General features: G+C 43.8%; 1 protein-coding gene across 1 annotated transcript; it reads left to right on the top strand.

Moving 5' to 3' along the window:
• Positions 1-138: 138 nt before the first annotated feature.
• On the top strand, positions 139-10,487 carry LOC137875496 (small integral membrane protein 32). The gene is made up of 3 exons (XM_068714801.1): positions 139-187; positions 8,831-9,514; positions 9,853-10,487. Exon 3 carries the CDS (start codon positions 9,887-9,889, stop codon positions 10,226-10,228), a length of 342 nt encoding a protein of 113 aa, XP_068570902.1. The 5' UTR covers positions 139-187; positions 8,831-9,514; positions 9,853-9,886; the 3' UTR covers positions 10,229-10,487.
• Positions 10,488-12,313: the final 1,826 nt, after the last annotated feature.

Raw genomic sequence — 12,313 nt, 5'->3', positions numbered from 1 at the left:
GGACTAAAACAGTGGCGCGTCACCTGAATTTGCGCATAACCTCGCCGGCATTCACACCCATCCCCCACACGGTCCCTTTCTTATTGGGCCCTTGTTTCTCCGCGGGGACATTTCAGAGACGCACCGGAAATACGTAGAAATATTGTTGACGGAAATAAGCGGAGATATACAGCAGAACAACGAAAAGGTAAGGAGCTTTGGATGATTTTGAAGGATATTACGCATTGTGTTTCTGGTGTTTGTTTGCTCACAGCCTTGTGAGGGTTTACCGGAGAGGCGATCTGATAGTAGGTCTGCAATCTGTGTCGAATGCTCGTGCTGTTTGATATTTCGGTTGCCTATGCTAACCGTTAGCTTTGTTATGCTAACTTGGAGAAGAGCGACTTATGGCTAGAAATACGTGATTTTGTGATAAATCTTTTATTTGCGTACACTATTTGTGTAGAATGGTGTTTGGAGTGTGTCAGAGTGTCTTGGATTGTTTGTTTTAAGCAGATTTTGAATTTATTTTTTTATTTTTTATTTTTTTTCATATTCATAATTACATGCAAATGGTCATTATTGGACGGTAAATGCTACAGCGGACCCGAAATCGGGTCCGTCGGGCTTAAAATTATACCCACAATGAACAAATTCATACATTCATGGCCCCTCGTGACAGCTGCAGGTAGGTATTATTTTTCTGGACTTATAATATGAACCTTTTAAAGCTTGGACTTGTATTCTCCATTGTGAGTGTTGACGATGTAGAGAAGGAAATCTGTTTTACAATTAGGTTCAGCGAGTCCTGCTATTCTGGATGCAGTGCTCGCTTGTAAAATTCTGCTGTTCAAAACAAAGCTTTGGGATTTGTGCTTAAGTTCCAAGATTTTCTCAACAGCGACCAAACACCTCATCGGAATTTCATCTGAGTCTATAAACTCTTCCTTTGTATTCTCGCATATTGACTCAGGTTGTAAAGTTTATATTTTTAGATAAAAAAGTTGCCAAGCACACGCTTTAATGGAAAACTCTGTAATAACCACAATTACAGGCTTGGGTACACCCGGAAGAGCATCCTTTCCTTCCAACGTTGTTGAGTCTGGTTTATAATCTTTGTCACATGCTCGCCTTCAGTTTCCTCCGCTCTTCCCATAAGTCGCTGCTGCACCATCTATGCAGGCCAATAAAGCAGAAATGCCAAAACACCGTCTCAAAAGAAAGAAGACCCAATTCAACCCGTGAAATCCTGTACAGCACACGTAAACAGCATCTCCATAGCAACAAAGTCAGTCCGAGGGAGATGTGCTTTTGGAAGTTCACAGGAAATTCTATTATCTGATTTCCGTCAGTGCTCTCCCGCAGACTTTTGATATGAGTTTTGGCCTTAAGGGCATTACTCAACAACACACTCTGTCTGTGTGTGTGTGTGTGTGTGTGTGTGTGTGTGTGTGTGTGTGTTGTTTTGTCGGTTTTAATCACAAGATTACATTTTATGGAAGTGTGTCTGTTCATTCTCATTTGTGTATGACATGTAAGGAGACATGTGCCTGCATGCTTGCCTAAAAAACACTGAAGTGTGTGTGTGTGTGTGTGTGTGTGTGTGTGTGTGTGTGTGTGTGTGTGTGTGCGTGCGTGCGTGCGTGCGTGCGTGCGTGTGTGTGTTTTAGATGAACACAGTATAACTGACATCCTTTCTATGGTGTAATTTGTCCCAGAGGCCCAAGGCAAGGACGTGTTTCCAGCATTCCCTCCCTCTCACCTCCTCCTCCTCTTCCTCTTCATCCTCCCTCTCTCTCTCTCTCTCTCTCTCTCCATCCCTCTTGCCTCCTCCATCTGTCTTTTTCTGTTTCTCCTGGCGGGGCAGTGAGCGATGTGACCTCCTGCCTCTGAGAGACATGGATTCCAGGGATTTGGTGGAGAGATTAGACTCCCTCTCCAACGCGCCTCCTGCCTACTGCCTGAAAGCCCCCCCAGGAGACGAACTTACCAGCAGGCACACATAAAAAAAAATATGCTTTGTTGCTTGTATAAACACAAACATACATAGCTGCTTACCCTTCCTCATATATTATTAGAAGCTTGAACACGTAGGCTCAAACACCCTCTCAGCCTGAAATCTGCACACATTACGCACTCACTGAGGCGTGAATAATCACATATGCATGCACACTCACGCACCAGACTGTCTGTCATAAACACTGAATGCTAACTTGTTTGTACAGAAACAAATAAAAAGTCACGCTATAATATTAATGGATGCATTAACACAAAAGCAGGCTTAAACTCAAAAGTCTTTCTGCAGCTCTTAACATAAGAGTATGTGTCCTTTGTCACTTTTGCCCACACTCACACACAGATACAGCTCCTATCCAAGGCATCAATCACGCCCTTGAGCCATCTCAGTCTCTCATCACAGTATCTCATTAGAATAGAGCTCTCTGGAGAGGAACTAATCAGGACAAACCTCTTAAACAAACTAAAGGACAATTGTAGAGCATAACGCTGTCACCAGAATAGCATCTAACCTGCTCCAAACCATCTTTTACCTCTCTGACAGCCTGTGAAGAAATCACAAATCCACAGTGATGAGACATTCTTGAGTCCCTATCATTGGTGAAATGCCAATATCTCATTTCTGGAGCAGTCAGAGGGCTGATGGAGTAGAGAACAAAGGGGCTATCGGGTGGGGCTTTCAGAAGAAAAGACTGAAAAGAGTGTTTACTAATTTGTCAAAGCCACAGCACACCGGTTCAAGATGGATGGAGAGATTGATATGACAACTCCCTGACAAGCCCTCCAGGTGGCTCAACCAGGCCTGAGGAATGAGAGAGTACACAGCCATGAGTGAACTCATAATTGCAAGTGGAGCCCATGAAACCACACGTACACACAAGATAAATGTGTCCGGTGTGCATCTATCTCTACCCTAGGATAGTTTTATAGAAAACATCATCATTGTCATCATCACTTTCATCACAATGAAAAAACAACAACCGCCGTTTTCTGTATCGGTGTCAGAAAACAGTCTCTACTCATCCTGTTTGAGGCTCAGAACTTAAGCACTAAATGTTGAGTATTCATGGGGAGTAGTGTTTTGCAGAGCAATTTATATAGCCTGATTATTAGGAAGCTTGATGCTTCTTGTTGTACAAGGTAGCTTAATCAAGCATACAGTCTTTGACCTGCTGTTTAACCTTATCTAAGGGCCAACTACATTTTTTTTTAATTCCTCTGTGAATACGCCTGTCTGATTTGGGCTAAATCAGTGTGAGAGGATGAATTTCCTTACTGGCATTACGTTTTATTCTGTTTCTCAATTCTCCTACAGAGTATATACCTCTTTAGAGGCACTCTTACCTGTTTTTACCTGTTAGAGTCAATATAAAGCATGCCTCTGACACAAAATACATCTTGAGATCACTCTATTTTTAAAGTTTACCTTTAAAAATATAAAGAATTACAGGTCAGCAAGAGCCACAGGTTCTGTCTTGATTGGTCTAAAATCTCAACAGACTAATTAACTCCAACTGTGAACAATTGATCCAGACATCATCAGTGGGGATGGCGCAGCATTTCAACTCCTCAACGCAATGAATTTCACATTAGAGTACAACATTTCAAAATGTCTTGCATCACAGCTTTATCATGTGAAAACACAGAGGATGCACAGATCAGCTAATTTCACAATGGAAGACAGTTGGATAAAGTGGGCATAACACATGTACACCATAATCCATCTAAACTGTTCAAAATTCAGAGAATGTGACAGCAGCCATACTTTGTCAGTGCATGACTCTATATCATCATCAGATTCTGCACCATAACAATTTTATGTCACAGCATTCATCATCTTCATCCTCCTCGACATCATCTTCCATTAAGCAGCATTTGGCTCAATGCGATGCTACCCTCCTCATTGTCATCCTCAGCGATCCTATCACATCCGCTTTGGAGTTTTTGTCTCTGTATCACTGGCGGCAGTGGATAAAGGATATGATATGCTGTACAGGAACCGCTACAACATTTACCGGATTGCAAACGCGCTCCCATTCACTCTCTGTAAGAGCCGCGCGTGAGCATGAAAGGAGAATGAGTGAGACATAGAGAGGAAGTTATGTTTATAACAACCTCAGCGCTGCAGCTCGTCATATACAGCAACATTTCCCCTCAGTGTATTTATGTACCTACAACATAGTTTCCCTTTTAAGGGCTAACCATAGCTGTTGCACCACCATTCATCTTCTGACTCACTTTGCCTTTCTTTCCTTTGTTCTGCTCTGTGTGTGTCCCCCCCCCCCCCCCCCCCGCTCCCTGTTTGTTTCTCCGTCTTTTTTAACCTGCAACTATTTTCTGCTCTGTCACTTTCTGTTTGTCTCTGTCCTGTTGCTGATTCCATCTGCTTTCTTCTCACGTTTTGTGTGTCTTTTTGGCTCTTCTTCATTCTCACCCTAGTTTCGCCTGAATCACAGGTGGCCATGAACTTGGTGACCCTGGATAACCAAATGCTTCTGAGTAATGAGCTTCTTTCTGTCTGTTTTTTTCTCCGCCTCCTCTCCTCACCCAGACTCGAACGACAGACAGCACAACTTCCCTGTGTCTTACAGGGAACACTGGTTCTGTTATTTCCCACTTGAGCTTTTCAGTGTCCCGCCTTCCTCCCCCTCTCTTCCTCCTGGGGCTTCTGAGGTGAGTCTCTGCTCTATGAAATGGCTACTGGACCAGAGACCCTTCCCACACTCAAACAAGCACCAATTTACCTGGGGCCCCCCTTCCCTTTCCTGCCAAGACCTCCTTCACTGATCCAGAACACAACATCCCTGAAATGATTCACATTTGAAATGCAGAAGAAAAAGAAGGAAGCAGAGGATCTAGCTGAGGCTCGGCTTCTCCGCTCCTCTTATTATTGTTTGTTTACTGCCCTGAAGATCACACTCTGATGGTGATTTACAGTGGCCCGTGGTGGCTGAGTCTGCTCTGTTTGCTATTGAGCTGAGAGGCAGTTGACCTGCATTGAGTAAAATAAAGATGGGTATTTTATCCTATACTGCAATAAAAGTAAGTCATTTAGTAAATGTGTCAAACTTGTGAAAAAAGTGACCTAGATGATGTTAATTTTATTGTAGACTTTGGAAGAAAAGTTTTTCTTTTCTTTGTGACAGCATACTGTATATCTGCCGATTTAGATCAACTCTGGCCTCACAAAATATATTTGAGTGAATGTAATGTGCATATTTACTGTATGTATAATTTTAAATGTGGAAGTTCTGTGTGTGTGTGTGTGTGTGTGTGTGTGTGTGTGTGTGTGTGTGTGTGTGTGTGTGTGTGTGTGTGTGTGTGTGTGCGTGTGTTTGTTTACTTCAAGAGTAAATGCCTCTCCTTTAATTGTCCCCTGAGATGATGAGAGGCATTTGGTGTTCTGGCGAGATAATCAAGTGACTAATTGTAGAGCGTCTGATTTTTGCCAAAGGGGGCGTTTGATGCGCTGTCAGGGAGGAATCCTATTTTGCCGACTGATTTTTTTCCATGGAGGTTAAAGAGGAGATGTTTAGAAAAAAACACAATTACAGAAAATGAGAGAGGGAGACATTTGCATGGAACATTTTTTTTGTTTGTTGACGTTTCATGTTAGAAATCGGTGAGACAGAAAATGGAATTGTATTGACAAGACAGATAAAGGAGTCCTAGCTGTTTGTGTAGCCATTAGTGATCATATTGTCTGTGTTGTGTGTGATGTGAGTGTGTGTGTGTTTTGAACTGATTGGGGCATGTGTTAGCTTGTGTAGGAGTGTATTGTGTGTGTTTAAGTGTGACTGCATGTGTTCTCTCCCTTTCACTGTCTGTCTCTGCTTATGTAAGTGTGTGTGTGTGTGTGTGTGTGTGTGTGTGTGTGTGTGTGTGTATGTGTATAAGATTGCTTGTGGTTTATGCATGTCAAATGTCTCCTGTGAGTCTGTTTGTGTGAGCACAAGCATGAGTTTGCACATCAGCTGCCTCGTAATCTGTCTCTCGCTGGCTTTTGTATGTTTTTGTCTAGAGAGTGTCTAGGAGTATTATCAGATGCTGTATGTGTGTGTCTTTTTAAGAGGCGATGGTTTTATTATATATAAATATTCATCATCAGTAATTTCGGAGCTTTGGTAGCATTGGTTTTCATGAGCCAGTCTGCCGGTGAAGCGGTGAAAAGCAGAGATGGATAGACTCTATAGTGAATTTGGGTGGCTGTTGGACTCCTGCCAGTGTCGTGAATGACTCCAGTGCACTGTGGAGCTCATGCTGAGAAAAGCAACAAAACAATATTACTCTTTCATGAAGCAAAAATGAAATAAACTCGGTAGAGTCAAGACATTTTTGTCTCAAAGGGATTAGCAACAATGGCTGATGGAACGCACTGCTGTGAGTGCAAAGTACCATAGCTTTTGTTTGTGCTCTTTACTTCAACCTCACTTGACATGGTTTAATTTGAGGTGACTGAAACGGTGTAAAACTGTGGCAGATGGCTTTTAGGGAAGATTTTCAATGCATTGATCCTTTTTCCTCCTAGAAATAATGGAGAACAAGAGTCATAAAATAACAACCCTGAGCAGACCTCCAGTTAGCTGACGGTGGCGAGGAGTGTATATCACTGTGTGTTTTATCAGTGTGTGTGTGTGTGTGTGTGTGTGTGTGTGTAAATGAGAGAAAAAAGTGGTTGGTGTGTGTAGGCTACACATACATAATCCCTGTTGACTTGCAGGCCTGCCATTTGCTTTGGTTATGTCTCATCAGCAGGAACATTAAGCCTCTTTTAAGCTCTTCGCCGTCTATTTTTTTTTTCATCCTGTAAAATTAACATTATCAAACTAAGAAAAAGAAATCCCACAACTTTTAGTTTTCTTGTTTATCTACATATTGAGCTCACAGTGCTTCATGGGCGAGTTGTCGCTTTTCCTCTTCTTTTTTTTTATGGATTAAAAGGATTATGAAACAGCAAGAGAAGGAAAAGGGGTGTATAGAAGGAGGGAAGACTTGAAGAGAAGTGAGAGAGACGGACCACACGACAGAGACATGAGGGAATTAGAGAGTGAAAGAGTGAAAGATGGTGTGCAGAGTCTGTTGTGTTCCCACGTGTGTGCATGTATGACACAAACACATAGCAGGTGAGAGGTCAGTGTTTTGTCTGACGTGATGCCTGACTGTGTCGAGGAGGATGAGAGGGGCTCCAGTTGGTGGAGACCCTTATTGACGTAGTGGTGGAGAATTCCCCGTTCCTCATCAAAATTCCATTGTCGTCGGGAGCAGCTAATGAGCAAAGACTGATATCTCTCACAATTAGTCACAGAGCAAGGCATCAATCCACATATACGTCATGGTTTATTTTAACCCTTCCCTCTCTCTCTTTCATCGTTTTCCTTTTAACTAAACCAACATCACATGACTGTGATGGGTGAGTTAGGTCTGTTAGCAACATCGCAGTGGATTTTTTGCAAATCAAACACTGATCACCACTCGAAGGCACTCACACGCATTTTGGCAAAATGGGTCAGATTGCCTTTCAGTGTCTTTAGATTTGCCTTTGTGTGTGTGTGTGTGTGTGTGTGTGTGTGTGTGTGTGTGTGTGTGTGTGTGTGTGTGTGTGTGTGTGTGTGTGTGTGTGTGTGTATGTAGGATGTTGATGAGAATAGCAGCAAGCCCGTAGCAAAGCAGCTCATCTTCAAATTAGTTCATCTTCCAAAAAGCAATAATAAACAGTAATCTCCTTAGCCGTCACAATTACTGCTGTCCCTCCACATGTAAACTAGGCTTCTGGCTGTATTTAGACTTCCCATGTGACATGCATTTCACCGTATCCTGGTCCTGTAATCCTTTTTATTGTTGAATCGAGCTGATGTGGGACACCAGGACATCTCCATTTTTTTGGTCTGTTATTTGTAGACCAGTGCATGCCTCAAACTTTTTATTATCTGTCTGTGTATATGTGTGTGTTGCATCAAAGTTTCCAAGTTGGGGATGGTTTCCTGTATTATTTTTGATGCTGTGTGTGTGTGTGTGTGTGTGTGTGTGTGTGTGTGTGTGTGTGTGTGTGTGTGTGTGTGTGTGTGTGTGTTTGTGTATGTGTCTCTCTGTCCTTGCTCTCTATGCCTGCCAGCCATTCTATTGTAACAGAACAGGTGCCGATGAATATGAAACAGGTCGGCAGAGCTTTTAGGGTCCGGCCCTTTGTATGCATGCTCATGTCCGAAGCATCGTTTGAGAGCAAACTGGCTTCCCATCTCCACCCTTAACACCTTCTTTTTAGTGTCTATAGCACCAATGTCAAACCACTTTCACCGAGAGCACACACACACACACACACACACACACACACACACACACACACACACACAAACACATGTTCTTAACAAACAGACAAGGTCATGTGAGATGCAGCTGCAGAGCAATTTTAATGCCCTTTAAATCTTACTGAAAGGAAATGGACTGAGGATGAGTCAGGCACTAAGACTCAGACAAAAGACCTCCTGGTAGATCTTTTCTCAAATGTAATCACCCCCTATGAGTTTTTACACACACTCACCAATCTCACACCCTTTCCTGATGTCACCCCAGTGTGAGACATTCCCCACACTGACCCAGAAATGGACAGTCTCAACTTTCTCTCATCGCTTTGAAAATAATCTGAGGGATATTGTAAAATGGATAAATGATAGATAGATGGACAGAGAGATAGAGAGATAGACGGGACTTGTGTTGTGTGACTCTCTCTTTACAGTAACACACCCCTGTCTGGTGACGTGCCTCCTTCCCACCTACTGATCTGCAATTCTCTCTCTCTCTCTCTCTCTGTCCCTCTCTCTCGCTTTGTCATACGTAGAGTACGGGGGAAGATGGGAAGCTGTTCACGACCCAGGGTGCTGCTGCGTTTTGTCCTTCATTAATCCCTCCTTTCGTCAAGTTGTAGTCATACTGGATCGGTAATCCCATAAAGTCAGGCCGTCGGTAGCATCTGTCCGACACGTATCGACGCTTAGCTGGATAAAAGAACGAGCAAAGGGTTGGAGACGCGGGGGATCCGGCGTGTCCTTCCTCTGCGCCCGGTACGCACAAGCAAAGGATATCTTGTTTAACTGCGCACCAAGACGCGCAAGATGCGCATTGGAGATCGCCCGTTGAACTTCACCACCTCTGGCAGACCCTATCATTAGGATATCGGTCCGGTAGCCTATCGCAGTCGGTGCTTAACCACGCGCGTGGCAGGACGGTTTGGATTTAAACGCCAACAAGTGGAATTGGTAATGTGCTCTTTCACCGGGACCCCGATCTGCGCTGACGCGTGGATTTGATTAGTTCTGTTTAATGTGAGGGGAGACGCTCTGCTAATATCCCACTCAGCAACTCATGGTGTGCGGGCGCAGATTTGAAGCTATAAACCCACCGCTTCTTCACAGCGCTTCCTCGGCGGGGCTGGAGCGGAAAGAACCGGGGACGCTGAGGAATGCGGAGCCGGGATTTAGTTTTTTCCAGCTCACCTGCGGAACTGTTCGCAGCGCAAACCAAAGTAAGTTATTCCCTTACAAGGTCCTATGATATTTTGTACAATGTATTGTCTGTAGGCTATATACTTTAATCTAGACTCCAGGCTACTTTATGGTGTTTTCGAGATCATTACCTGATTTGTACATACAGTGTACGTTATCAGTGTCACTGGATGTTTATTAGTGACCTTGTCAGACATTAAGGTATTCTGGGTGCAATGGGATGACTGGATTTTTTATCACACAGGAATCGCTACTGATTGTTCTTGATCGGTGCATCAGAGATAGGACGCACACCCAGACTGAACGGACGCGGGGTCAGTAGGCTACATAACCTTCTCCGTGTCTTTTCATCCTCCAGCCGACCGACGCAGCCGGTGAGCACGCGAGGCGCCATGCTGAGGCAGATCCTCCTCAACTCCACCGACACCCCAGACTTCGACCTGGTGCTCATGGCCCAGTCCTCCACGCACGGCCCCTCATCCCTGAACACCTCCCACGGCGGTTCGGTGAGCGTCGCCGCTCTTCTGAGACCCACCACGGGGCGAGGGGGAGGGGGGCTCCGGGAGGGCGAGCTCCACAAACCGGACCTGATCACCTACATAGTAATGTGCCTACTGCTCTTCCTGTTGGTGCTGCTCATTGTGTTCTTCATCAATTGCCAGCTGCGGAACTCTTTCTTCGCCTCCATGCCATATGACAGGTCGCTGAGAGAGGCCCGGACCTCCTACAAGTAGACCAGACCCCCTCCAGGACAGATCTCTGGGACCGGGTCTTTAGTGAAACTCCTGTGGGGGTCGAAGGACTGACTGGCCAACTGCTGCTGCACGTACTGGACTCTTGAAGTCATTGCCTTTTAGAATTTGTCTTGGACAGGCCTAAATATAACCTGATTAGTCAGGATCTCGGTTAGAGCAAATGTTGCCGATATTTTCCACTTCAACGCCCACAGCACTATCCCAAAAAAACAGCTTTTCGGACCATGGGGGGGGGGGGGGGGGGGGGGGGGGGGGGGGGGGGGATTTGGGAAGATGAATGCTATATGGGCCCACTGCAGGTGGAAAGATAACATTAGACTATAACTCCTGGTCAAATTAGGGACTCATATATCCTATTTTCGGTTGATTAATGAATAAAATGTGAAACAATCCATCATCCCCTGCAACCAACTCATGGTCCCCCGTATTGCACTTTGGAAATAAATTATGTATTCCTTTACAGTATATTCCCATGCTTGTGTTGATTCATCTGCTTATACAAATGTGATATAGCGCCTTCAGTTGTGGTCCAAATTCGCAGTATTTCACACTGGCCCAGACAAGATTCTTTTTTTTCTTCCATGGAAACGTGGCATACGGTAACAGAAAGACTATACAGTAGGTTGTATATAAAATATTTTGTATGACTGTAACTTAACTGTCTTGTCTCGTGAAATGAAACAATCAACACACAAGTCCACCCTTTCGTCCATGTAAAATGCTGATTAAATTACAGACTGTTTCTATATCGTCACATAAAGATATTCAAATGGTCTTTGAGTGGCAGTCTCTTCATCTATCTGCCTGCTTATTAATGGCGATGCTGAAAATAATGCTGCAGCTGCTGATGTGAAGGTCCAACTGTTAATCATTTTAATACGTCCATAGAGGCGCTCTCACGAGTGCCATAGGGCTGCTGGCCTTACCGTGCACTTTTACTTTTAATTAACCTCTCCCCCACATTCATAGCGCCAATACACCAGAGAATGAAGACCTGAGACTGAAGTTTATGACGAGACATGTGCGATAAACTAAACTGTTGTCGGTTTAAGTGCCACCGGTGATGCGCAAATCCTCTCCAATCTTGTTGTTGGAAACATCTCTCCCATACCAAGACAGATAGATGAGCCTATCTCTGTAATCCTGTGCGTGTGTGTGTGGTCATGTGCGCGCCCAGATTTGTGTACGTCTGAGAGGTAAGAGACACATTGCATTTCAAGTTTTGGACATACAAACACAGTGTTTATTGTTGTCTGTGGTGCGTATTCTAAATCTTTTTTTTTTTCTGAATTGGAGGCGCATTGCAAGCGAGGGACATAAAACTAGATCTGCCCGGAGTGTTGAATTCATAATCACCGACCAACTACTGTTTTGGCAGACATTCCGCTTAGAATTGGATCGATTTAGTCAGCATATTCAGAACAATATGTGCCTTCTTGATTAAATCAGTTGCCTTGTATATTCTAATCTTCTTTCCCCACAACTCTAAGGGCCACCCAGTGCAAATCGCATTAGTGAATACAAATGAATAATTTTAGAGAACAAAAACATGAACAATTGCTTCCAAGTGGCACATTAACTTTGCTGGATATGCCGTATTAACTCCACTGAGAGTGCAGCGCCTGCCACCGCTTGGTGGCGCCCCAAATCGGATTATTTGTTTGGACAGTGTGAAACTTCACATCTACAATGTATATAGAAAAACACCTGCTGGAAATAGGAACCGAAAAGAAGCAGCAATATAAGATTCACAAGGAAAGGGGGTTTCTAATAACCTAGATAATAATCATTGTAACACTTGCATATGTAAGATCTCGCTTAGCTACATCAACCGACTCCCTTTCCAGATATGTGAGATACGATTAATTGCTTGTGTAACATCGGGGAGTGTGTAGCTTTAGATGTCTGAATGGATTTTTTGGATCTAAACTTAAGAGTCAAGGACAGAGACTTAAGTGTCAGAGAGAGAGATGATTTTTTTAACGTGATAAGGTTACAACAGAAACAGTGACAATGGCTGTGGAGAGATCACTCTGGTCTTTAACTACATGCAATACATTATAT

Source organism: Cebidichthys violaceus, unplaced genomic scaffold (assembly GCF_023349555.1).
Source record: "Cebidichthys violaceus isolate CVI_PGR_0920_01 unplaced genomic scaffold, fCebVio1.0.p SCAF_2, whole genome shotgun sequence".
Classification (NCBI taxonomy): Eukaryota; Metazoa; Chordata; class Actinopteri; order Perciformes; family Stichaeidae; genus Cebidichthys; species Cebidichthys violaceus.
The sequence above is the reverse complement of the archived record's forward strand: the minus strand, read 5'-3'. Positions and strand labels throughout refer to the sequence as shown.